Genomic DNA, 25703 nt, shown 5'->3' with positions numbered 1-25703 from the left:
CCATAGTAAGGACAATTACTTATGCTCTCAAAATAAATTATTTTAAACATTCATACAAACACTTATGGGAATAGTGTTGCCTCCAGAAGAAGGTTCCCGTCACTCAACTACAAGAAATGGCTAAGTAAGAGCAGTGTTGGTCTTAGCACTCGATAATAATTCAGAAGGGTTGGCTTCAGCCTTGTAAAACTGGTACTAATGTCTGGGAGAGTGGTGTGCTAACCGTAAGACCCTACATATCAGAGTCATCAAGTCAGGCTGGGGTGTTTGCAGGCTATGGGGCAGCAGTGCCCCCTCCCCCTAGGACTAACTCTTTTCTCCTTACTTAATCTAAAAAAATAAGAGGGTGAGAGGGAGAGGCAGGGGGTGAGGAGGGAGGGGGGGAGGGAGGGAGGGAGGGACGGAGGGAGAGAGAGAGAGAGAGAGAGAGAGAGAGAGAGAGAGAGAGAGAGAGAGAGAGAGAGAGAGAGAGGAGGAGGAGGGGGGATTCTTTGCAACATAGCTTTCAGACTGAACAGTCTCCAAAATTCTCCCTATTGTAGTTAGTAGATCAAGAATCTACCCTAGAGAATTTGGAGACAGTATGATGATCCTATATTTCTATGACCTGAGGCTACCTCCCCTCCCCTCCCCCCACCACCTCCCCTCCCCCCCACCCCCCACCCCCCAAGAACAAAATCCTGGGATTGACCATGTTGATGTTCTATGACACTGCTGGAAAAGGAAGGTGTGGCATTCAGTAGGCAGGACATGGTTATCATTTTGCTGAGAGGTTCTGCATTCATAAAAATATAAACTCTATACAATTCTGAACATTGTATCTCCCAATGATCTTCCAGTAAATGTTTTTCTGTCATTCTCTTGTTGCTACATCTCAACTATTATTTTACGTTTATACGCTATTTCTGGAAATACAGTTCATAATCAGAAGCAATTATGATTTGGATCAGTCTTTTCCTAGTCCATTGGTACATACATGTCCCATGGTACTTCCACTGGAAGGATTTTACTGTCAGTAACTGCAACTATAAGGAATTTTCTTTCACACACTGATGAGCCCAAACATTATCACCAGTGCCCACGGGTATCTAGTGATGATATGGGCCACAAATGGGGAAATCCACTGACATAAGTGACTTTGACAAAGGCCAGATTGTTATGGCTTGTCATCTGGAAATGAGCACATCAGATACAGTGAAGACGGTTGGTTGTTCAGATGCCACTCTTGTGAGTATCTATGTAAAGTCGTTGAAGGGGAGTGTTACCATGTGTAGCCGAAAAGATGTTGGACATTCACGCCTCATCACAGTATGTGGCAGTTGGAGGCTTGCCTACTCTATAAAGCAGGATGGGTGGCAATTTATGGTATATCTGACAACATAGTACAGTACTGGTGCTGGCACAAGTGTTTCGGAGCATAAGATTGAGTGCACATTGTTGAATATGGGGCTCTGCAGCAGATGACCCCTGTGTGTTCCCATGTTGGCCCAAAATCAATGAAATATGTCACCTGGTCAAATGACTCGTGTTTCTTGTTACACCAGGTTGGTGATCATGTTCAAATACACCATCATCCAGGTGAACTGCTCCTCAAAACATGTAATATGCAATGGGTGCAGGCAAGTGGGACAGTATATGCTATAAGATACATTTAGCTGGGCTTCCATGGGACCTATGGTAGAAATCAAAGGCACCATGACAGCTGTGGACTATATGAACATTATTGTAGACCATCTGCATCCATTCATTCTTGATGTCTTCCCTAACAGCAATGGCATCTTCCAGAAAGATGATGTCCATATCAGAAGGCCAGAATCATGCTACAGTGGTTTGTGCTGCATAATAGTGAACTCTGACAAAATTGTCTGGTCTGAACTCAATGGATTACCACTGGGACACTATCAGGCATCAGCTCCAGTTCTTCAAACCATCAACCCATAAGTTCCAGGACTGCATGATCTGGCCATAGATGTTTAGTTTCACGTACCTCCAGAAATATATGAAGAACTTGTTGAATCCATACCACAGAGAATTACTGCTTTGTAGCTTTCAAAAGAGGAACCAACACACTGTTAAGCCAGTGGTCTTAATATTTTTGCTCATCAGTGTTAAGTTACAGAAGTTAGATCATTAATAGTCCCAAGTAGGAAAGCCAGGTCACAAGTGATTTACAAGAGGAAGTGGTACATAGACTGGGAGAGTAAATCCACAAACAAGAAATAAAGATACTATCCCACAAAATGAATAATAAAGAAAAAAAGGGAATGAACTGTTGTTTGTGTGAAACAGTCACATGAGAAAAATTAATTTAATGGACAAGGTTGTTAATATTATGGGACTTTTTAAAAGTGGGTGAGTGGGGATGACAAAAGCTTTTTAAAGAAAATGATATTCAGCTTCCTGACAACATAAACTGCATGCTCCAGCACCAGCCATCAGTTGCATCAAAACAGCTGTTAGAGACATCACAATGCTCATTAAGTCACTTATAAGCAGTAACTCTTTTTACTATAATATTTCATACAAAGTACTGAAATCTTATGTTGAAGTATTAGTCCCTGACCTACATGAGTTATATTTATAACCATTTGATGAGTCAAGGTGTATTTCCTGAAAGACTGATATATGCAGTAGTAACTCTTATATATAAAAGTGGAGATAAGCAAATGACATTTAATTCTATATCCATCTCCCTCCTCACCCTTCTTTTCATGAATTTTTGATAATGCTGCTTAAAACAGAACCACAGTTTGAAAATAAACTTTTATCACAGTTCAGCTTGGTTTCTGTAGAGGCTTCTGTACTGATAAAGCAATATATGATCTCACAAATTCAATTCTGGAAGAACTAAACAAGAAAAATTAGCCTGTTGGCTATTTCTGTGAGCTTGCCTGGACATTAAATTTTGTAAATCATAAAATTCTACTAGGGAAACTAAAATGGTATGGCACTGGTGGCATTCCCCTTTCATGGATGGAGTTTTAACAGTGGAAAACAGATTGACCCACTAAGAAATTATATGGCAGGAATAAGACTACATTCAGAATGAAGAAACATTAAGTATGATGTCCCACAAGATTTAGTACATTGCTTGCTTCTGTTTCAGTTTACACAAATAGTTTACCTTGGAAAATGGAGGACTCTTCAAAAACTGTAATGTTTGGTGATGACATGTGTACTGGTATGGCCTGCAACACATCCTTACCAGGCACAGCCAGGAAAACAAAGCAGATTTACAACTGGTCCACAGCAAGCAGGCCTCTATCTAAAAAAACTCATACTATGCAATTCCAAACAAAGAAAAATGACAGATACCAGAGAAACAAATCAATGGGAAAATGCTGGATTAAGCTCTGTGTGTGAAGTTCCTTGCCATCCAGGTGGATAATGGAATAAGATGGCACCAGCACATGGACACATTGACTGAAAAGCTCAGTTCTTCCTGCTTTGCACTTAGAAATATCCACCATTGTGCTGACCTGTAGATGTGATTGCTGGCATATGTTTCCACTGAGTGCTATTATATGGTATTATCATCTGGGGCAATGCAGCTAAGGCAAAAAAGTATTTATTCTGCAGAAGTCTGCAGTAGAAATATTGTGTCAGGTACATAACAGAACATCTTGCAGAAGCCTCTTGAGTGACCTAGGAAATGTTACAGTTAGGTGCAAATACACATACTCATTAATGGTATTTGTGGTTAATAACAAAAGTGAATACCACAATACTAGAAGTAAATTATAATTTCCACATACACAATGCATCCCTAACTAGGGTTCAGAATGGAGTTTTATATTCTGGTAACTATAACACGATATCAGTTGACATCAATTTGATAATCCACAGATATTCAAATCTAAAGTAAAAGAATGCATCAGTGACCGTTCCTGCTACAAGTTATCAGAATATTTTGACTCACAAATGTAAATTCCACATAACTCTAGTACTTATCTAAAACAAACCCTCACTATGCTAGAGTATAGACAGCTGATAGCAGTCTGTGCAAATTACATAAATGCTTTGTTTTGAAGTATTAGACAGAGTCTGCGTAAATTACATAAATGCTTTGTTTTGAAGTATTAGACAGAAACAGCAGCTGAGGTGCATAAGAAAAGGAACAGCGGCCTTTTCCAAAGTCTCTCTTAATATACATACATATACAGTAAGTAATCTAGAAGTATTTCCTATAATTATTAGTATTATTAGATTAACATTAGTCATTATGTATTCTTTACAGAAGAAGTCTACAGTTTCTGCTTCTGCCTGTTAATGTATGACTTGACTCATTCCACATCCCTGAAGGTTCTCCTTTGTTATGGAATCTACAGAACATGACATGTGAGTGAATGAATGAATGCTGCCCAGCAACTTGTTTTAGCTAGTACCTGCTACTGCAAACAAATGAACCATTTCTGCACACTTAAAACATACACAGAATATTACAAAAACTTATCCAGCTTGCACATCCTCTTGCATGTAGTAATCTCAAAGGGTTTCCTGAGGTCTGTCATGAACATGATCCCATGCATTACTCACATCCAATTATAGACATGATTCATCTGTACTGGTAACATAGTTACAATCCTCCAAGACCAACTGTAAATCAGCAACTTCATGAGCAGAAGTGAGCAAACACATCTTATGTATAACTCTGCTCCAAAATGTCTATATTACGCAATTCCATTTGGAGTGTTTGTTTGGCCATAGATTTGGAAGTATAAGATCTGACATCCTGCAGCAGTTCATGCTGCACAGAAAAATTATTTTAGCTGTGATGCAGGACACTTGCTGGTGAAGTATATATAGGGATACTTGCACATTACTGCCACATGTTCCAATCATTGTAATTATGTGTTGCCAGCTTAAATATTCTGCTGATGAACTGGTAAATATAATAATTGGAGAACAGTCTTTGGTTACATTGTCACTTAAGACTGGCATGATATTTCCAAATAGCAAAGATTGAGATGGGTATCAAGTACTACACCCAGTCAGTTCACATATATTCCTCTTTTTGAATCAATTCAAATGCTTTTGTTGTTACTAGTCCAGAGAGTGTGCCAAGTAAATGCCACTGCAGATTATTTAAAAGTTGAATATATACTAGGATTATTAAAGATCAATATTTTGGTAACAGATTTTCTCTCTATCATTTGTTTATATTATTAACTCTAATAGACTTACAGAGCACATAAACTGTTCTACATTCTACCACTGACTCATGAAGCAACAGAGTATTTGTTCAGGCATGACAGTGCTCTGCTCAGGAAGAAACTGCCAGTAGCCTTGTGTCTTGAATCATTCTAGCATTAATTTCATGTAAAACAAGAAACCTCAATCTACATGTCTAAGCTGAGGTTTGAACTATGGTTTACTGACTTAAAGTGTTACTGTCTTATTGCAGTGTAGTTGTACTTACAACAGAAAAAAGAATACATCACCTTAATGTAAATGTATAGTGCAATGGTTAAAAAGCTGCAAGCTATGGAAAGAGAAGAAAAGCACAAAAGTTTCCCAATTTGTCATGAAATATGATACATGTGCATTATAAACCAAGCATGAGCACACTACTATAAATATTGTGCTATGGAGATGACAACTATTGTCAGTGATTTGCAGTGGTTGTGTGATGAGATATCATTTTCTAATGTAAAGGCCTCTATAAATTGTTGTTTCTTGTGGTCTTCAGTCTGAAGACTAATTTTATACTACTCTTCATACTAGCCTATCCTGTGCAGGGGTCTTCATCTCTGAATAGTTACTGCAACCCACATCAATTTCAACCTGTTTACTGTGTTCAGCACTTGGTGTCCCCCTACAATTCTTACCTCCCCCCCTCTTTCCTCTCCACTTCCCTCCAATACGATATTTACGATTTCTTCATGCCTTAGAATGTGTCACATCAACTGACCTCTTCTTTTAGTAAAGTTGTGGCATAAATTTCTTTTCTCCCCAATTCAACTTAGTGCTGCCTCATTAGTTACACGATCTATTCATCTAGTCTTCAGCATTTGTCTATAGCACCACATTTCAAAAGCTTCTATACTCTTCTTGTCTAAAATGCTTACTGTCAATGTTTCATCCTGTATAAAGCTGCACACCAGACAAATACCTTCAGAAAAGACTTCCTAACACTTAATTTTACATTAGATCTTAACAAATTGCTCTCTGTCAGAAACGTTTTCCTTGCTATATCCAGTCTGCATTTCATTTTACCTCTAATTTGGCCATCATAAGTTATTTTGCTGCCTAAATAACCTAAATAACAAAACACATCTACTACTTTTTGTGTCTCATTTCTTAATATAAGCCCTACAGCACTGCCTGATTTAATTCAACTACATAACACTACCATTGTTTTATGTTTTTTGATGCTTGTCTTTTCAAGACACAGTCCATTCTCTTCAGCTGCTCTTCGAAGTTCTCTGCCAAATCTAACAGAATTATAGTCATTGGAAAACCTCAAAGTTTTTATTTTTTTGGCCTTTAACTTCAATTCCTTTTCCAAATGTTTTCTTTAGTTTCTTTACTGCTCGATCAATGAACAGATTGAATAACATCGTGGATAGGCTACAATCCTGTCTCACTGCCTTCTCAAGTACTACTTCCCTTTGACTCCTTCAACTTTTACAACTGCAGTCTTGTTTCTGTAGAAGTGTTGTGTAACCTTATGCTCCATTATTTGTTAATTATTGTTTTATCCCAGCCACCTTCAGAATTTAAAAGAGTGTATTCCATTCAACATTCAATGCATTAGAAATAACAACCAACCAGTTACAAAATACAGTTTTATTAAACCTTGACCATGGTTTCAATGGTTTTAAAACTACCTTCTTCAGAAGGTGTAGGACATATATTCACATCATTTATAGTCAATGTGGAAGTGATAAAGTGTTTTTATGTCATACATCTCCTGAAGAAGATGGTTTTAAAACTACTGAAACCATGGTCTAAGTGTAATAAAACTGTATTTTGGAGCTGGTTGGCTGTTATTTGTAATGTATTGAAGCTCTTGCATGCATAGCTGTTGAAGCACAGCCAAGTTAAAAAAAACACAGCAAACATTATCAAAAGCTTTCTCTAAATCTGCAAATGCTATAAACATAGGTATGTTTTTCTTTAAGCTATCTTCTAAGACAATTCATACAGCCAGTACTGCCTTGTGTGTTCCTAAATTTCTCTGGAACCCAAACTGATATTTCCCAAATTTGAATTCTACCAGTTGTTCAATTATTCAGTAAATAATCTGAGTCAGTATTTTACTACTACAATGTATTAAACTGATAGTTCAGTAATATTCGCACCTATCAGTAGTTGTTTTCTTTATAATCGGAATTATTAAATCCTTCATGGAGTCTGAAGCAATTTCAGCTGTCTCATATATCTTGCACAACAGATGGAATGGTTTTATCTTGGCTGGATCTCCTAAGGAACTCAGTTATTCTGAAGGAATGTTGTCTACTACAGGGGCCTTGTTTCAGGTTAGCTCTTTCACTGCTCTGCCAAATTCTTCTCACGGTATCATATCTTCTAGCTCATATTAATCTGTTTCCCCTTCCCTTTCTATAATATTGTCTTCAGGTTCCCTTGTAAAGCTCCTCTATATACAGGATGTTTGAAAAATATTTCTATAAACTTTGGGGACTGTTTCTTTACACCAAAATAAAGACAAAAACTTGTGATAAACATGGGCTCTAAAATGTTTGCCTTACAAGCTATGACCTATTTTTCATGTTCAATACTGAGAAACATATCTCTTCTACTGCATGCTCTTTGATTTCCATATTTTAGGAGGAGGTAGTATGAACCAAAGCAAGAAAAAAATCTCCAGTAAACATGGACTCTAAAATGCATATCTTAAGGGTTATGAGTACTTGTATATCTTCAATACCGGCAAACACATTCTTCTATTTTAGAGCCAATTTTTACTAGAAAATTGTGAAAAATTATTTTTGAAACGCCCTGTATATATATTACTTCCTGTTTTCAACAATGTGTGTTGAATAGTGTGCTCCAGAACACCTGTGCTTACACCACCACTGAACTATAACATTAGATTTGCCACAGAACACTTGCGTATCCTATTTTATGGAGCGGGTAACCCTCTGATCTCGACAGTTTGTGATGCCATGTGAGTGGCCAACATCTAGTCACCTACTTGTATTTTCAGTGTCCTTCAGCTACTTTCCATAGATGCTCATATCAGTAGCATGTGGTAGCATGTGAACACCAGGTCAATTTCGTAGTTTCAAAGATGCTTCTTCCCAGGCACTGGACAACAACAACCTGGCCCCTGTTAAAGTTGCTTAAATCAGTGGGTTTCCTCATCTACGGCCTGTATCCTCACCAGAATGATTTCCCTTTCATCTTTGCTCTCTTTATATACTTTTCTTACTATGTCATGAGCCTGCAACCGCACCAGGCAGCATTCTGTCTTGCAGTGAGCAGTGGCCATAATATTTTAGCTTACCAGTGCATTTAACATTTGAAGCAAATACTTTGCAAAACTCCCATTTAACCAAAAAAATCAATACCCTTGGTTAAAACACTGGCTCTTATTTGGCTAGTTGTTAATGTGAAATGAGCCACATATTTACATGAACGTTATGGTATCTGGGTTTCAGAATAAAACACTCTTTAAGTTGATGTACGAGGCATAATGAGAAAGTTTTACGAACCTGGTAGTGTTCAAGCAGTTAACTTCTGTATTAGATAGGTACTATTACCAATGTTTTTGGGATTGTTGAAATCAATACAAATTTAGTAGCATATACTAAATATTAACAATATTGTCTCAATATCTAAAGACATATTCAACATTTACATGTTTTCTTGTATTAAAAAATAAGTCTCTACACCAGCCCTGACTGCAACACGCAGACAGTTGCTAATTCAAATTTGTAAAGAAACTTCAGCAAGATTTTGTGTGTCTTTTTCCAAAATGTGAAATTCCACATACTTAACATTCAGCCCACATTAAATTTATTGGTTAAAATTAAATTTAGACAATAATTACAACATGAAATATTTAATACCTGCACATGAAGTTAATTTTTTTAAAAATTGCTCTGAAGCTATATTTGCCATGGATTCAGATGTTTAAAATTTCATCATACTGCATTGGTATTATTTGAAAATGTATGAGCACAATTTGCACATGCATAATTTGCTTGTAATTTAACAGTAGGCACTTGATGATAATAACAGGTCTAATTCACTGATGATTTCATCAGTTTTTACCAGTGATAGCTGCTGTTATACATCACATGCATATAATTTTTGTATGGAACTATTACAGAAATGATTTTTGCTGCATGTAGTCATACATCTAAAGATATTGATAATTTCCTGTGTTGTAGAAGGACCAGATTCCTTCCACATCTACTGATTTAGTCACATTTTTCAAACAAAACCAAAGAAAAAGAGTATGGTTGTCATGAGCTATTTTTAACCCTGATGTTAGTATTTTCTGATGTGAGAACTCAACTCACCTCTACTAAACTGCCAGCTCTCAATAAAATCCAGTAGCATTTGTAAATCTGTAATATAAGTATGTGTGCTACAGTAAAGATGTATTTTGAAATATCTTACCTGTTTCCCCAGTCTATTTTTGTGGTAATACGAAGCTTGAGCTCGCGCATCTGGTCCTGGGTAAGAGTGCCAGTTAATAACTGCCTTCGCCAGTCCAGCAGTTCGCACATCACTTTCCGTACAGTTGAAAAACGGTACACCTCCCGCATCTGGCACAAATAATAATCATCCACTAATCTTACAAGCTTAATTCTCAACTGCAGTTCTAAAGTGTATTTAAGGTACATTATATATACATATGAGGATGAATCATTAATTATGAAACTGACAAGATTATAAGGAGAAAACAAGTGGCGAGAGATGACGACAAACTGCTAAGCTTAAGAACAAAGTTAAACATGTGGAAGGTTGTGTAGTGGAGATAGGGAGGAATACGAGAATAGAAGGTTCAGAAAAATGACATCGGTGTGGAACATGCATGTGAATGCAGGGAGGGTAGTGGCTAGCACCTATGAAAGAGGCAGGGGTAGGGTAGAGGATTGGTTGGTTGGTTTAAAGGAGGGGAGGGGGGGAGGAAGGGACCAAACTGCAAGGTCATCGGTCCCTTGTTCCCAGTAAAATAATTACACAAGGGAAAGAAGAAAAGAAAGGAGATGTACAGAACAATAACATGAGAATGGAAGAACCAGAAGAACAACAGAAGGGCAACCAACACTACTATGGGCAAAACAGGAAAAGAAAACCACAGAGAGAAGCAAGAAACAAGTAGAAGGGATAAAAACAAGAGAGCAGATGATCATGGCTGGCCAACCACGAGAATAAAAAGGAAAAGCCAGCCACTCTATGACACATTAAAACATCCAGCCTAAAATCATTAGAGTGGAGAACACAAAGGGACAAAGGACATGCGCGAAAACTTATACAGAATGATAAAACCCACCATCACATATAAAACGTTAAACTAAATTATCTGATGAGGCGTTGTCAACTAAAATTAATGGCAATGAGTCCGGTAACTGAAGAGTCTGTTGCAGGGCAGCCAAAGAAGGACAGCTCACCAAGATATGGGCCACTGTCAGACGGGCTCCACACCGACACTAAGGTGGGTCATCGCAGTGCAGGAGGTAGCCGTGTGTCACCCCGACATGGCCAATGCAGAGCCGACAGAGAACCACAGAGTCGCTGTGAGAGGCCCACGTGGAGGTCTTCCACACAATCGTAGTCTCCTTAATGGCACGCAGTTTTTTTCTGTGTACTGAGGTTATGCCATTCTGCCTCCCAAAGCCGCAAAACCTTGCAGTGTAGTAGTGAATGCAGGCCAGTTGCAGAGAAGCCATTCTCCATAAGCAGTTTCCGCATAGAATGTTTGACCAGCCTGTCAGCTAATTTGTTGCCCGGGATTCCTACGTGACCTGGGGTCCAGACAAACACCACTGAACAACTGGAACATTCCAGGGCACAGATGGACTCCTGGATGGTCGCTACCAAAGGATGACGAGGGTAGCACTGGTCGATAGCTTGTAGGCTGCTCAAGGAGTCAGTACACAGAAGAAACAAATCCCCAGGGCACGAACGGACGTGCTCAAGAGCACGATATATAGCCACCAGCTCGGCAGTGAAAACACTGCAGCCATCAGGCAAGGAATGCAGTTCAATATGTCCTGCATGGACATACGCAAAGCCGACGTGATCATCAACCATCGAGCTGTCGGTATAAACCACTTCATGAGCTCGGTACATGTCAAGAATCGAGAGGAAGTCGCAGTGGAGAGCTGCAGGGTTAACTGAGTACTTAGGGCCATGTGAAAGGTCCAGGCGAAGCCTAGGTGTACACCATGGAGGTGTACATGAATGAACCTCAAGTATAGGTGGTAAAGGCAAGGACTCCATTTCAGAAAGAAGGGATCGGACACAACCTGCAATTGGAAGCCCTGACCTGGGCCGCCAATGTGGGAGATGAACCGGTGTGGGTGGGAAAAGGCGATGGTAATTCTGATGCGCAGGAGAACTACGAACATGTGCAACGTAACTAGCCAGCAGTTGTGCACGCCTAACCTGCAATGGAGGGACTCCAGCCTCCACCAGGACCCTGCTCACTGGACTCATCCTAAATGCCCCTGTCGCTAAGCGAACGCCACAGTGGTGCACTCGGTAGAGCAAACACAACGCTGAGGGCACCGACGAACCATAAACCACGCTCCCATAGTCAAGGCGGGATTGAACAAGGGCGCTGTAGAGTTGCAGGAGTGAAGAGCGATCTACACTCCAGTTGGTGTTGCTCAGGCAGCGGAGGGCATTCAGGTGCTGCCAGCACTCCCGCTTAAGCTGACGAAGGTGAGGGAGCCAAGTCAATCGGCCATCGAAAACCAGTCTTAAGAATCTATGTGTTTCCACTACAGTGAGTGGATCGCCATTAAGGTAAAGTTCTGGTTCCGGATGAATGGTACGACGCCAACAGAAGTACATGACACATGGCTTTGCGGCCGAAAACTGGAAACTGTGGGCTAGAGCCCATGACTGCGCCTTGTGGATGGCTCCCTGTAGGCGCCGCTCAGCAACACCATACTGTTGGAGCCGTACGAAATGCATAAGGCGTCTGCATGCAGATCAGGTAAGACGGACGGCCCTACAGCTGCTGCTAGACCATTAATGACCACTAAAATTAGAGATACACCCAATACAGGGCCCTGTGGGATCCCATTCTCCTGGATATGGGGGCAGACTATGGGAGGACACAGAAAGTACGAAGCGACAGGAAATTTTGGATAAAAATCGGGAACAGGCCTCTGAGACCCCACTCGTATAATTTGGCAACGATATGATGTCACCAGGTCGTGTCATACACTTTTCGCAAATCAAAAAAGACGGCAACCAGGTGTTGGCGTCTGGAAAAGGATGTTTGGATGGCAGACTCGAGGGACACAAGATTATCAGTGGTAGAGCGACCCTGGCGGATGCCGCCCTGACATGGAGCCAGTAGGCCACGTGACTCCAGGACCCAACCCAACCGCCGACACACCATACATTCCAGCAGCTTACAAAGAACGTTGGTGAGGCAGATGGGCCGATAGCTATCCACATCAAGCGGGTTTTTACCAAGGGACTGCCTTTCGCCGGGGGCAACATAAAGAGCGAGGGATCGCGTTTTCTGCCTCAGAAAGGATTGTTGTAGTCACCTGCTGAACCATCACATCGATGTTACCGTGTGAGGGAGATTCAACGGTGACAGCAGAGGTGAAAGTTTCCCAGTCCACCTTGTTTAAAGCCCATCTGGGCAGGCGTCCGTGTGCCTGACGCCAGGGAAGTGACTGGAAGATGGAGAAGTGGTCACTGCCACACAGGTCGTCATCTGCTCTCCAGTGAATGGATGGCAGAAGTCCTGGGCTGCAATTTGATAAATCAGTGGCCGAGTAACTACCAAGAGCCACACTGAAATGTGTGGCGGCCCCAGTATTTAAGAGGCAGAGGTAGAACTGAGACAGTAAAGTTTCGACATCTTTACCTAGGCCAGTAAGTACGGTGCCACCCCACAAGGGGTTATGGGCGCTAAGCGCCCATAAGCCCCATAAGCCCCTATGGGCGTTAAAATCTCCCAAAAGTAGGACAGATTTAGGGAGTTGATCAATCAGTGCAGCTAATACATTCAGGGGTACTTCACCATCTGGAGGAAGATATACACTGCAGACAGTTATTTCCTGCGTCATCCTTATTCTGAGAGCCACAGCTTCAAGAGGGGTTTGAAGGGGCACAGTTTCACTACAGACTGAGTTTAGGACATAAACGCAAATTCCACCTGACACTTGATTATAGTCGCTACGGTTCCTGCAATATCCCTTTTAGCCGCGGAGGGCAGCGGTCCGCATTGCCGGGAACCAGGTTTCCTGGAGGGCAATGCAGAACGCAGGTGTGAAGCTTAACAGCTGCCGTAGCTCAGCCAGGCGGTGGAAAAAACCGCCGCAATTCCACTGGAGAACGACGTCATCGTGAGACTGGGAAGGCATGGAACATTCAATGAGGCAGCTTACGCGTCAGGGTCACCTGCTGCCACCGACTTATTGCCTGAGCAGTCTATATCCATTTTGTTTGAGGATCCGGCGAGATCTAGGTCCTCAGCGGACGCCAGAATTTTCACCTCATCTGCAGACGCAGAGCTTGTAGGTAGCGGTGGTGTGGGTGCCACTGCAATTCACTTGGTCTTGGGGGTCTTCTTTTTGGATTTCTCTCGCTGCTCCTTGGGTTTCCCTGGCTGGGAGGACTTCACTGATTCAGTCTCTGGGACTGAGGATGAGTGTGAAGCCCTACGACCAGCTGCTTTTGGGCTCTTCAGCCACTGGCGGATGTCAACTTTCCCACGAGCAGAAACCTGGGAAGGGAGTGACCCAAGGGACCTCTTCCTAGCGAGAGGCGTCGAAGAAGACTTACGCTTCTCCGGCACAGAAGTGGAGACTGATATCCCCGATGGTTGGGGCGGTGTCGCTCCCGAAGAAGATGGTGCAGGAGCAACTTTTGCGGTCTGACGATGAGCTGCGCGCCAATTTAGAGTGGCCAGGTGTACATTTTGTTTGGCGTGTCCATCGGGGTTCGAGAGATAATCAGGTTACCACCGGTGCCTTCATCGTGGCCTTCGAGGGTGGTACATTACCTGAGAAGGTCAAGGTGATGGTCTACCACTGTGATGTAAAGCCCTATATCCCTCCCCCAATACAGTGTTTTAAATGCTGGAAGTTCGGCCATATGTCTTCCTGCTGTACTTCCAGCGTCACATATCGAGATTGCGGACGCCCATCACATCCCAATACTCCATGTGCCCCGCCTCCCATCTGTGTCAACTGCGGAGAGCACCATTCGCCTTGCTCGCCTGACTGCAAAATTATCCAGAAAAGAAGGGAAATCAAGGGGACAGGTGTAGCGTTCCGGCTCTGAGAAGTGACTGGGGTTGGCTGAGCTGATGGGGGTAGAATTGTTGTAGCGGCGGCGTAAGATGATTTCATACATAAAGGATGTAGGTATTCAAATTTCCTCTTAGCCTCAGTGTAGGTCAGTTGGTCCAGTCTCTTTTACTCCATTATTTCCCTTTTTTCTGGATTAGGGAAGGATGAGGAAGGAAATCGGCCATGCCCTTTCAGAGGAACCATCCCAGCATTTGCCTGAAGCGATTTATATTTTCCCTCGCTCTGTTTGTGAGTGGAACAGGAAGAGAAATGACAAGCAGTGGTACAGGGTACCGTCCGCCAGTACGGTGGTTTGCGGAGTATCTCTGAAAATGTAAATCCTCACACCAGCCTTACATATGCTGCTACAGTCCTATTCCGCATTAGCTGACCTTTATCTTCTTTTCCTTGACTCTTTCTCTTACTCTGGATCCTCTTCTCTCGCCCTGTATTATAATCTCAATGCCAGCAGTCCTCTGCCCTGCCCTCTTCGACACTGTGGGAATGCCAGCCATCTTCCCTTTTTGTTACAGAGAATATAATGTTTCCTTTTCCACAAAGAGTTACTAGGTTTTCGGAAAAAGATATTTCTCAGGTATGTTTTATACTTCTGAGATGCCACGGCGGGATAGATAGATCTTTGTAACAAAAAGACAAGAGTTTTTTTTTCATTAATATGTTGTTAATCGCAAGTAAAATAATATGAATTATTACAGGTGTCCATGTTACGATATGGAATGTACTGTCCCTTCACTATACCCTTTTCATTATAGATTACAATTCTTCACAACCATGACTCCCACCTTACGATTTCTGACTTCATGGAGAAAATGTGTAGGCCTACTACTGTTACGTAAATCTACATCTGTTGTAGTAAGGGAGGAGCGGTTCTAGGCGCTTCAGTCTGGAACCGCGCGACCGCTACGGTCGCAGGTTCGAATCCTACCTCGGGCATGGATGTGTGTGATGTCCGTAGGTTAGTTAGGTTTACGTAGTTCTAAGTTCTAGGGGACTGATGACCTCTGATGTTAAGTCCCATAGTGCTCAGAGCCATTTGAACCATTTTTGTTGTAATAAGGAAAATAACGCGAAGACAGCTGAATATTTGTTAACACGCTGACTGCCACGCGATTAGCGATAGATGTTTCAATGCCAGGCCTGGGCAAGCACACGACGTTAGGCATGAAGATCTGTTGTGGCCGCCTCAGCTGCGCTGTCCTGCTGTGACCGCTGGAGGCCACAGGGCAGTCAACACGTTAAGTAATAGCACATTGCAGAGTGCAATAATTCCTTTACTCAAGATATAGTAAATGTTTTAATCATTTGTATGGTCTTAGACTTTCACAGGAGTTAATAGTGACTGTATAGCACAGGCCACACCAATATTCAAGAAAGGAAATAGGAGTAACCCATTGAATTACAGACCCATAGCACTCACCTAAACTTGCAGTAGGATTTTGGAGCTCATACTGTACTCGAACATTATGAATCACCTTGAAGAAAATGACTTATTGATACATAACCAACACGGATTCAGAAAATATCGTTCTTGTGCAACACTCTTTATTCCCATGAAGTAATGAGTGCTGTCAATAAGGGATCTTAGATCGATTACATATTCCTAGATTTCCAGAAGGCTTTTGATACCGTTCTCCACAAGCGACTATTAGTCAAATTGCGTGCGTGTGACTGGATTCGTGATTTCCTCTCAGAGAAATGGTTCAAATGGCTCTGAGCACCATCGGACTTAACTTCTGAGGTCATCAGTCCTCTAGAACTTAGAACTACTTAAACCTAACTAACCTAAGGACAGCACACACATCAATGCCCGAGGCAGGATTCGAACCCGCGACCGTAGCGGCCGCGCGGTTCCAGACTGTAGCGCCTGGAACCGCTCGGCCACCCAGGCCAGCTCCTCTCAGAGGGGTCAGAGTTCGTAGTGATAGACGGTAAATCATCGAGTAGAACAAAAGTGATATCTGGCGTTCTGCAAGGTAGTGTCACAGGCCCTCTGCTGTTTCTGATTTACATAAATGATATACGTGATAATATGAGCAGCCCCCTTAGACCGTTTGCAGATGGCGTTGTAATTTACCGTCTAGTAAAATCATCAGACGATCAATTCCAATTAAAAAATGATCTAGAGATAATTTCTGTATGGTGTGAAAAGTGGCAATTTGCACTAAACAAAGAAAAGTACGAGATCATCCACATGGGTACTAAAGGAAATCCGATAAATTTCGGGTATACGATAAATCGCACAAATCCAAGGGCTGTCAGTTCGACTAAATACCTAGGAATTACAATTACGAGCAACTTAAATTGGAAAGACCACATAGATAATATTGTGGGGAAGGCGAAACAAAGACTGCGCTTTGTTGGCAGAACACTTAGTAGATGCGACAAACCCACTAGAGAGACAACCTACATTACACTTGTCCGTCCTCTGCTGGAGTATTGCTGCGCTGTCTGGGATCCTTACCAAGTAGGATTGACGGAGGACATCGAAAAAGTGCAAAGAGAGCTCGTTTCATGTTATCGCACAATAGGGGTGACAGTGTCACTGATATGATACGAGAGTTGGGGTGGCAGTCACTGAAACAAAGGCGGTTTTCTTTGCGGCGAGATCTATTTACGAAATTTCAATCACCAACTTTCTCTTCCGAATGCGAAAATATTTTGTTGACACCCACCTACGCGAAAATATTTTGTTGACACCAACCTACGCAGGGAGAAATGATCATCATAATAAAATAAGAGACATCAGAGCTCTAACGGAAAGATTTAGGTGTACCTTTTTCCCATGCCCCATTCGAGAGTGGAATGGTAGAGAAGTAGTATGAAAATGGTTCGATGAACCCTCTGCCAGGCACTTAAGTGTCAATTGCGGAGTAACCATGTAGATGTTGATGTAGACACCGGGTGTCCCAGGACGAATGGTCAACATTCAGGAATATGACAAGTCACGGATCATTCAAAGCAAAAAAGTCTATTAGACGTGGCTCTAAAATGTATGCCTTACGAGCTATGAGCACTACTTGACCTTCAATACTGTGAAGCAAATCCCTTCTGGTGCAAGCTCTTTGCTTTCCCTATTTTGAGAGGTGGTAGTATGGACCGAAACAAGAAAAAAAAGTCCAGTAAACATGGACTCTAAGGTGCATACCCAAAGAGCTATGAGCACTTGTTCATTTTCACTGCTGTGAAACACATCTCTTCTACTGAACAATTGCTCACAGTTCTTAAGGCATGCGTTTTTGAGCCTATGTTTACTAGGCTTTTTTTTGTTTTGAATGATCACTCCTTGCAAATCCCTGAATATTGACTATTCCTCCTGGGACACACTGATAGACATGGGAAGTGGGGGGGGGGGGATGGGAGAGGGGGGAGGTAGAGAGAGGGAAGAGGGGGGGAGGGAGGGGGGGAGAGAGAGAGAGAGAGAGGGGGGGAGGGAGAGAGGGGGGAGGGAGAGAGGGAGGGAGGGAGAGAGAGAGAGAGAGGGAGGGAGAGAGGGAGGGAGGGAGGGAGGGAGAGAGAGAGAGAGAGAGAGAGAGAGAAAAAGAGAGAGAGAGAGAGTTATTAAGTGAGAATTTATTTGTTAAGAGCGCTTGTAGGTTTGATTGTCACAACCATAGAATTGGACAAAAACGTAAACATGCCAGCCACAAGTAAATCGCAGCTGTGTACAAAAGTTACCACGCTGGCAAGAGTAGCATCGCCAATGACCGGCAAAATACTGCGCCATCCATTCACGTCGTTACACGTGAGTGCCATGGATTGTAGATCTGCCATCGGCAATCATGGCTGGTTGCTGGAATCTCCTCAAAAATCTTGCGAACTATTTCCCTACAGCATTTCTCTCGCTCTAACTCCAGCATAACGAATATGTCGTTACAACTTTGCTGCTTTCATCCCCATTAGTTTATTCATTTTGTTCCGTGAATTTAATTCAGTTATCTTGCTCTAGGGCGAAGTATCTAAACCAAGTAGGCGAATGTTCGAACTTTCATACTGCTCTTCATTTGCACGGCTCCTTAAAAATTATTCTATCAAGTTCCTGCTGGTAGTATGATTATAGCGAAATATCTGAAAAATAACAAATAACGGTTCGAATCATATCATTATAAATTGTATGCTACAGAAATCGACCGATGTTATGGTATCCAATAAGCATAATTAAATTCACCACTCTCTCTTTCTAGCCTTCAAACCACTCTCCCCCAATTCATTCTACTACATTTTGGAGGGCATGGTGCTCACACGACATTGCTTTCCGGACTGCATTGCCAGAGTAGGTGGTCGTTGGTTATGTCAAGGCGCTCACTGGCGCTGTTGTCAGCGTCGTTGCTGACTATTCACCTGAGCCTCTGTTAATGCGCACGGAGCATTGTCTCTCAAGCGAAACTGCTGTGACAGTGACACCTACATAACAGAGTGCGTACGCAGCAATGAGTCATTACTGAGAATCATAACAAAGAGAGCGTTCAGTTCCAAGGACTCAACGGTTGGGCGAATCTCAAGTTCGCCAGCAGGAATGAGAGATTTTAAACTGTGGCAGTTTTTTTTAATGTAAAAAGTGACTGTCGAGCAGACGGTCTGCCACCGTGCTCTAAATGAATCGCATTGTAAATAGGTGGCTTCACTCAAAATGTGTATCATCCCTGGTCTGTACGTGTTCTCTCGATTCATTAGGTTAAACTTGGAGAGCACTGAAACATGGAAGCGTTTACTTATGGTTGTGATGAGCTGCTTATTTGTTCAGTCTGGCTAAGATGAAGTTTAATAAGGTGAGGCGAGTGGCTTATCTAGGGCAAACTTGTAAGGAAAAAAGCACCTGTTACTAGTTGTGTTCATTGCACAGCACATCCTTACATCCTTGGGAAACCGGCAGTTTGCGAAGATCGATCTTGACGAAGGACGCACATAATTAAGCAAATGAATTTCTGCCAAAACATGGAAACTACATTTATCTTCTACGATATTAGAACGAATAATGTCGTCTCTCAAAACACTGACGAAAATTGCAAATTTTGAAATGAACAAGAGAACAAAATAATGCCAAAGACGCTGACGGTAACTGCTTGAACATATACTGATGAGCCAAAACATTATCACCGCCTGCTAAATAGCGTGATGGTCCACCTTTGTAACACAGTACAGTAGCGATTCTTTGTGGCATGGATCAGCAAAGTCTTTGGTAGGTTTCTGGACTATGTGTAACCAAATGTCTACACACAGGTAATGCAGTTCCCGTAAACTATGGGACGGTCGTTTGAGGGTGCTGAGTTGATGCACGATAGTGTCGCAGATGTGCCCTATTGGATTCAGATCAGATGAATTTAGTGACCAAGGCATTAATTTGAGTGCACTATCATGTTCCTCCAAACAGTGTAGCACGATTCTGGCCTTGTGACACGGAAAGTTATTGTGCAGGAACATGCCATCGCCGTCGGGGAAGACATCAAACACGAAGGGATGCAGATGGTCCGCAGTAATGGTCCTGCAGTCCACAGCTGCTATTGTACCTTCGATTACATGCACAGTTCCCGTGGAAACCCAGGTGAATGTCTCCAACAGCATAAAACTGCCCCTACCGGGGCTGCATGTTCAGAGCAGCCGTTCGCCTAGATGACGGCGTATCCAGACACTGGTGTAACAAGAAATGTGATCATCCGTTCAAGCGACATGTTCCCGTTGATCCACGGCCCAGTTTCGATGACTTGTAGTTTCACCGTCCTTCAACCACTTTCCACAAGTGTTGACAACAGTTTCGCCGTTTCCAAGGTGCTCGCTCCCAGGTGCCATGCCATTACAGTATGTCACTTGTCAGTTTCTTACGTCAGTGGATGTTCCTGTTTGCTGCCGGCATCGTTGCTGGAATGGTTCCCCGTTCGACTCTCCTCCGCTTACAGATAAGGGCGCGCACTGCATTATTTCTAAAATTTTAGCTGCCGAAACGCACCTCTTCTCCCCCCCCCCCCCCCCGCTCTTCCCTACCCCTTTCGCAGTCATAAAAATCACAAGTTGCGGTTTTTGACAACTTGTGATAAAACTTATTATGAAAATTATTTTTTACAAAATACTGACCAAAATTCAGGTTTTTAAAACATAATTTCTTACAATAAAACCACAAGCTTTATTACAAACAGCAGGTGCTCTCATCTGTTCCCGTAGCAATGCCACTTTGCTCAGTAATTCTGCTCGATACATAACGGCAGAAACTGGTATTCCTTGTGACTGTGACGTCATGTTTTCAGCGGTTGCCTGCAACAACGTTCAGACAGTAGCACTGTAGCTGTTCGGTGAAAGTGTTGTCCAACTTCTCATAGAGTCAGGAAAAACAAATCACGATGTGACATGGTGAGACACGGAGTTAGATGTTTAGTAACTGTTTTAAATGTCATTTTTCTTCTACTGATTGAGTCATATTGGAACTGGAATGATTTAAATTCATATTCATTATTACAAATATGCAACACGTTAGAACAGTAACGTCCCTGTAATACGAAAGAAGCTCAACGTATCTTTGGTACACTGTAGATCTCTGAGGTTGCTCGCAGCCGTAAACTAAAATAGTCGACACGTAGGTTACCGACGTGTTCCGATCAGAACTAAGGAACGAAGCTCAACATTTGTAGTTACGTTGCGATTTAATACACGTGTAGTGCACCATTTGGGTAACGGCCTTGCCGCAGTGGATACACCGGTTCCCGTGAGATCACCGAAGTTAAGCACTGCCGGGCGTGCTCGGCACTTGGATGTGTGACCATCCAGGCCGCCATGCGCTGTTGCCATTTTTCGGGGTGCACTCAGCCTCGTGATGCCAATTGAGGAGCTACTCGACCGAATAGTAGCGGCTTCGGTCAAGAATACCTTCATAACGACCGGGAGAGTGGTGTGCTGACCCCACGCCCCTCCTATCCGCATCCTCCATGAGGATGACACGCCGGTCGGATGGTCCCGGTAGGCCACTCGAGGCCTGAAGACGGAGTGAGTAGTGTACTATTTTAAATCTCCGGTGCTGTGTTGTTCCAGTGAGTTAAAAAAAAAAAGATACCCTGAAACCTGTGAGGTGCCTGAATGATGTTCCGGCGCGTTGCGTCCGAAATTAACCCCTGAGGGGGAGCCAAATGAGAACGAGAAGAATGGAAAAAAGCAAGTCAACTGTTCATTACTTCAAAAGTAATCTCCTTAACTGTTAATACATTTATCCCACTATGAGAAAAGATGGTCACTGCCTTCATGGAAAAATGTTTGCAGTTGCCTACGGTACCATGACTGTATCCGAGCGTGCTCCTCTTCATCCGAAACAAACTGACGGCGACGAATGTCTTTCTTCACGGCTCTAAAAATTCGGAAATCGGAGGGGGAGACGTCTGGGCTGTATGGAGGGTGTGCATGGGCTTCCCAGCGAAATTTCTGCAGCGTAGTCGAAATAACCTTGGCAACATGTGAGTGGGCGCTGCAAAGCCCTTACACTTCCTCCATACAGTCCCTCTCTTTCCCCATACGATTTCCGTACTTTTGAAACCATGAAGGAAGGCATTCGTGGCCGTCGATTTGCCTCGGACGAAGAGGTTCAGTCCTGGGTGCAATAATGGATCCATAGGCAACCACAAACATGTTTCTATGAAGGCATTGACCGTCTTGTCTAACACTGCGATAAAAGTATTAACAGTTATGGCGATTACTTTTGAAATACTAAACAGTTTACCTACTTTTTTCCATAAGTCTCATTTTCATTTTACTGCCCCTTAAACTTTTTTTACCATGTCAGGTGCCCGTAACGCCAACAGGTGGCATTCAGTTTCGTGGTGGGCAGTGCTCACAACGTTTTGGCTCACCAGTGTAAATTACGTAACAAAAATTACAAAATTAAATTCCTATTCTCAGTACATTAGGGCGAGGTTCAGACGAAACAAACAATTCCCAAACTCTTACAATGCTCATTGGTAGGCCTTTAGCCAGATGTCGAGTTGGCTCTTGTAAGAACACAAGACATGTTTACTAAGAAATGTCGCATTGTTTTATGACGTTTGTCGCTGACAGTACCTTGATGGTATTTTGCGGCAGGGCGTCCGAAACAGTGAATGTACCGTATTCGGAACACGATTCACACAGAGTAATAGAGAAGCAGCCTCTTCTGAACCTGAAAGAATATCATACATAATTCCTCTAGATACTGTTCGGCCCCACACGTTGGTTCTACGCCGTTTCTAAATAACTGCTTATGGGTTGAAGGTGGATGACTGCGCCGAGAAAAAGAGTTTAAAAGCTTGTTGCAGCAAGAGTAGTCATCGCCCAATAATAAGAAGCGTATTACAGATTTTACACAAAAGCTGATTTTTAGGCCAGTTCGATAAATATCAGTAGTTAGCATTATTCCGTCCTAAATGACAGCATCTAACCTCTTACGAAATAATTATCTTACTAATATAAAGTGCACAGACGGACACTGTGCGCTTTACATGTTTCTAATGCCTTCCGTCATACTCCACGTGTTGTACATTATCTTGCATCTTTTTCTGCCCTGTCAGACACGCAAAAACCGAGTGTAAACACTACATTATATGTCACACTGAATAGTGGTAGATATATTTTGTCCCCAGAACGATCTGGAATCGAAAACTGGATAACTTTTACTATTTATCTTCGCAACGGTGAACTACAAGGTCCGTCCAAGAAGTTCAGAGAATGCTTTTATTCCAGGGGTATAAGTGACGCCAGCGCAGTAACCATGGTCAGCACGAATTAAAAACTGGAAACAACAGATGTGCATTGTAGTAGACAGTTGTGACTAGGCTGTATTAAATAGTGGACGTGCGGCCGCAATACGTCAACGTTATTGCAACACAAATCGCAATGGAGGGACATCTCTACATTAAGTGTTCAAGGAATTTTCTAGACCGCTTTGAAAAAGAGAAAAGCGTGAGCAAAGTTTGTCCCGCACACATTGGCTCCCAAACAAAACGACGCCATGCGGCATCCTGCCGCGACCTCACTGAAATGCAAAACGCAGACAATTCTTTCTCCAGAAAAAAAAGAAAGAACCGCCAAAATCGTCACGCGTGACGAGACCTGGTGTTATAAGTATGGACCTACCACAAATCGAGAAATGCAGAAATTCACAGGAAGGGTCAACATTCTGACGACATAACTGACATTCAAGCTGATGTGATGTGTGACTTGAACAACATCTCGAAGGAATATTCTGACAGATTCACATAGTTATAGGAACGTTCTGTCCGTTGTGCTCAGATCGAGGGGTACGATGTAAGACACCTGACTCTTTAAAACCACCTTCTTAACTTTTCTCTACTTTTCATTAATCCAGTCTCGAAACTTTTAGGACGGATTGGGAATATTAATTTCTTCCTCGCGTCTAGCCAGAGCATTACATCCTGTATTTGTTAATAGCTGTTTATGAACAGAAATTTCAAAATATCTAACGTATAGTATCTAAACAATATAAACCCACCACCAGCACCCAAAATCCTCCAAATAACGTTGAATCTACAGTGAGATCATTACAGATCGAGTGCTACAAAGTTGCAGGAAGCAGGGTTCAAACAATTTCCCATAGACCACAGCAGCATTTGCCTGGGGTTTAGCAAGATCCCTTAAACCTAACTCAGGATAGCTGGAGGTTGACATTCGTCCAAAGTGACAACAGAAAATTTGTGCCAGGAAGTGAACTAGAAACTCGACTTCTTGCTTTTCGCTAGCAGTCGCGTCATCCAAGCAAGCATCTTGCCTTCTCGTTGCCCTTCGATGTCTCTCGCCCCCCCCCCCCCCTTTCCCCCATAACTTATTGGCCAAACACTTGTCTATATTATTAGGCGACTATCCCGAAACCCAGAACCAGTACCAGTTGCTGGCTACCTATCTAACGGTTTCCAGAACTAAACGCCGCCCGAGCACGCAATGAAGGCGTCTCTGGAATCGTATATACAGGGGCATGTGGTCAGCACACCGCTCTCCACGCCGTAAGGCAGTTCACGAAACCGGAGCCGCTACTTCTCAATCGAGTAGCTCCTGTTTGCCTCACAAGGGCTGACTGCACCCCGCGTGCCAACAGTGCTCGGCAGGCCAGATGGTACACTATGTGATCAAAAGTATCCGGACACCCCCAAAAACATAGTTTTTCTTATTAGGGGTATTGTGCTGCCAGGTACTCCATATCAGCGATCTCAGTAGTCATTAGACATCATGAGAGAGCAGAATGGGGCACTCCACGGAACTCACGGACTTCTAACGTGGTCAGGTGATTGGGTGTCACTTGCGTCATACGTCTGTACGCGAGATTACCACACTCCTAAACATCCCTAGGTCTACTGCTTCCGATGTGATAGTAATGTGGGAACGTGAAGGGACACGTACAGCACAAAAGCGTACGGGCCGACCTCGTCTGTTGACTGACAGTCGAAGAGGGTCGTAATGTGTAATAGGCAGACATATATCCAGACCATCACACAGGAATTCCAAACTGCATCAGGGTCCACTGCAAGTACCATGACAGTTAGGCAGGAGGTGAGAAAACTTGTATTTCACGGTCGAGCGGCTGCTCATAAGCCACACATCACGCCGGTAAATGCCAAACGACGCCTCGCTTGGTGTAAGGAGCACAAACATTGGGCGATTGAACAGTGGAAAAACGTTGTGTGGAGTGATGAATTACGGTACATAATGTGGCTATCCGATGGCAGGGTGTGGGTATGGCGAATGCCCGGTGAACGTGTAGTGCCAACAGTAAAATTCGAAGGCGGTGGTGCTATAGTGTGGTCGTGTTTTTCATGGAGTGGGCTTGCGCCCCTTGCTGTTTTGCGTGGCACTATCACAGCACAGACCTACATTGATGTTTTAAGCACCTTCTTGCTTCCCACTGTTGAAGAGCAATTCGGGGATGGCGATTGCATCTTTCAACACGATTGAGCACTTGTTCATAATGCACGGCCTGTGACGGAGTGCTTACACGACAATAACATCCCTCTAATGGACTGGCCTGCACAGAGTCCTGAGCTGAATCCTATAGAACACCTTTGGGATGTTTTGGAACGCCGACTTCGTGCCAGGCCTCACCGACCGACATCGATACCTCTCCTGAGTGCAGCACTCCATGAAGAATGGGCTGCCATTCCCCTAGAAATCTCCCAGTACCTGATTGAACGTATGCCTGCGATAGTGGAAGCTGTCATCAAAGCTAAGGGTGAACCAACACCATATCGAATTCCAGCATTACCA

The 25703-nt window shown here is 42.9% G+C and overlaps 1 protein-coding gene across 1 annotated transcript in view; it reads right to left on the bottom strand.

Annotated features, from left to right (window-relative positions):
* The window catches only part of LOC124555196 (dedicator of cytokinesis protein 3), a 448693-nt gene that overhangs the window by 380276 nt on the left and 42714 nt on the right, over positions 1 to 25703 (bottom strand). Inside the window, exon 2 of the mRNA XM_047129040.1 lies at positions 9592 to 9740. Coding sequence (XP_046984996.1) covers positions 9592 to 9740 — 149 coding nt within the window. The remainder of the gene's footprint in view (positions 1 to 9591; positions 9741 to 25703) is intronic.

The sequence above is a fragment of the Schistocerca americana genome, chromosome X, assembly GCF_021461395.2.
Source record: "Schistocerca americana isolate TAMUIC-IGC-003095 chromosome X, iqSchAmer2.1, whole genome shotgun sequence".
In the NCBI taxonomy this organism is placed as follows: domain Eukaryota; kingdom Metazoa; phylum Arthropoda; class Insecta; order Orthoptera; family Acrididae; genus Schistocerca; species Schistocerca americana.
Note: the sequence above shows the minus strand (reverse complement) of the source record. Positions and strands in the feature narration are given on the sequence as shown.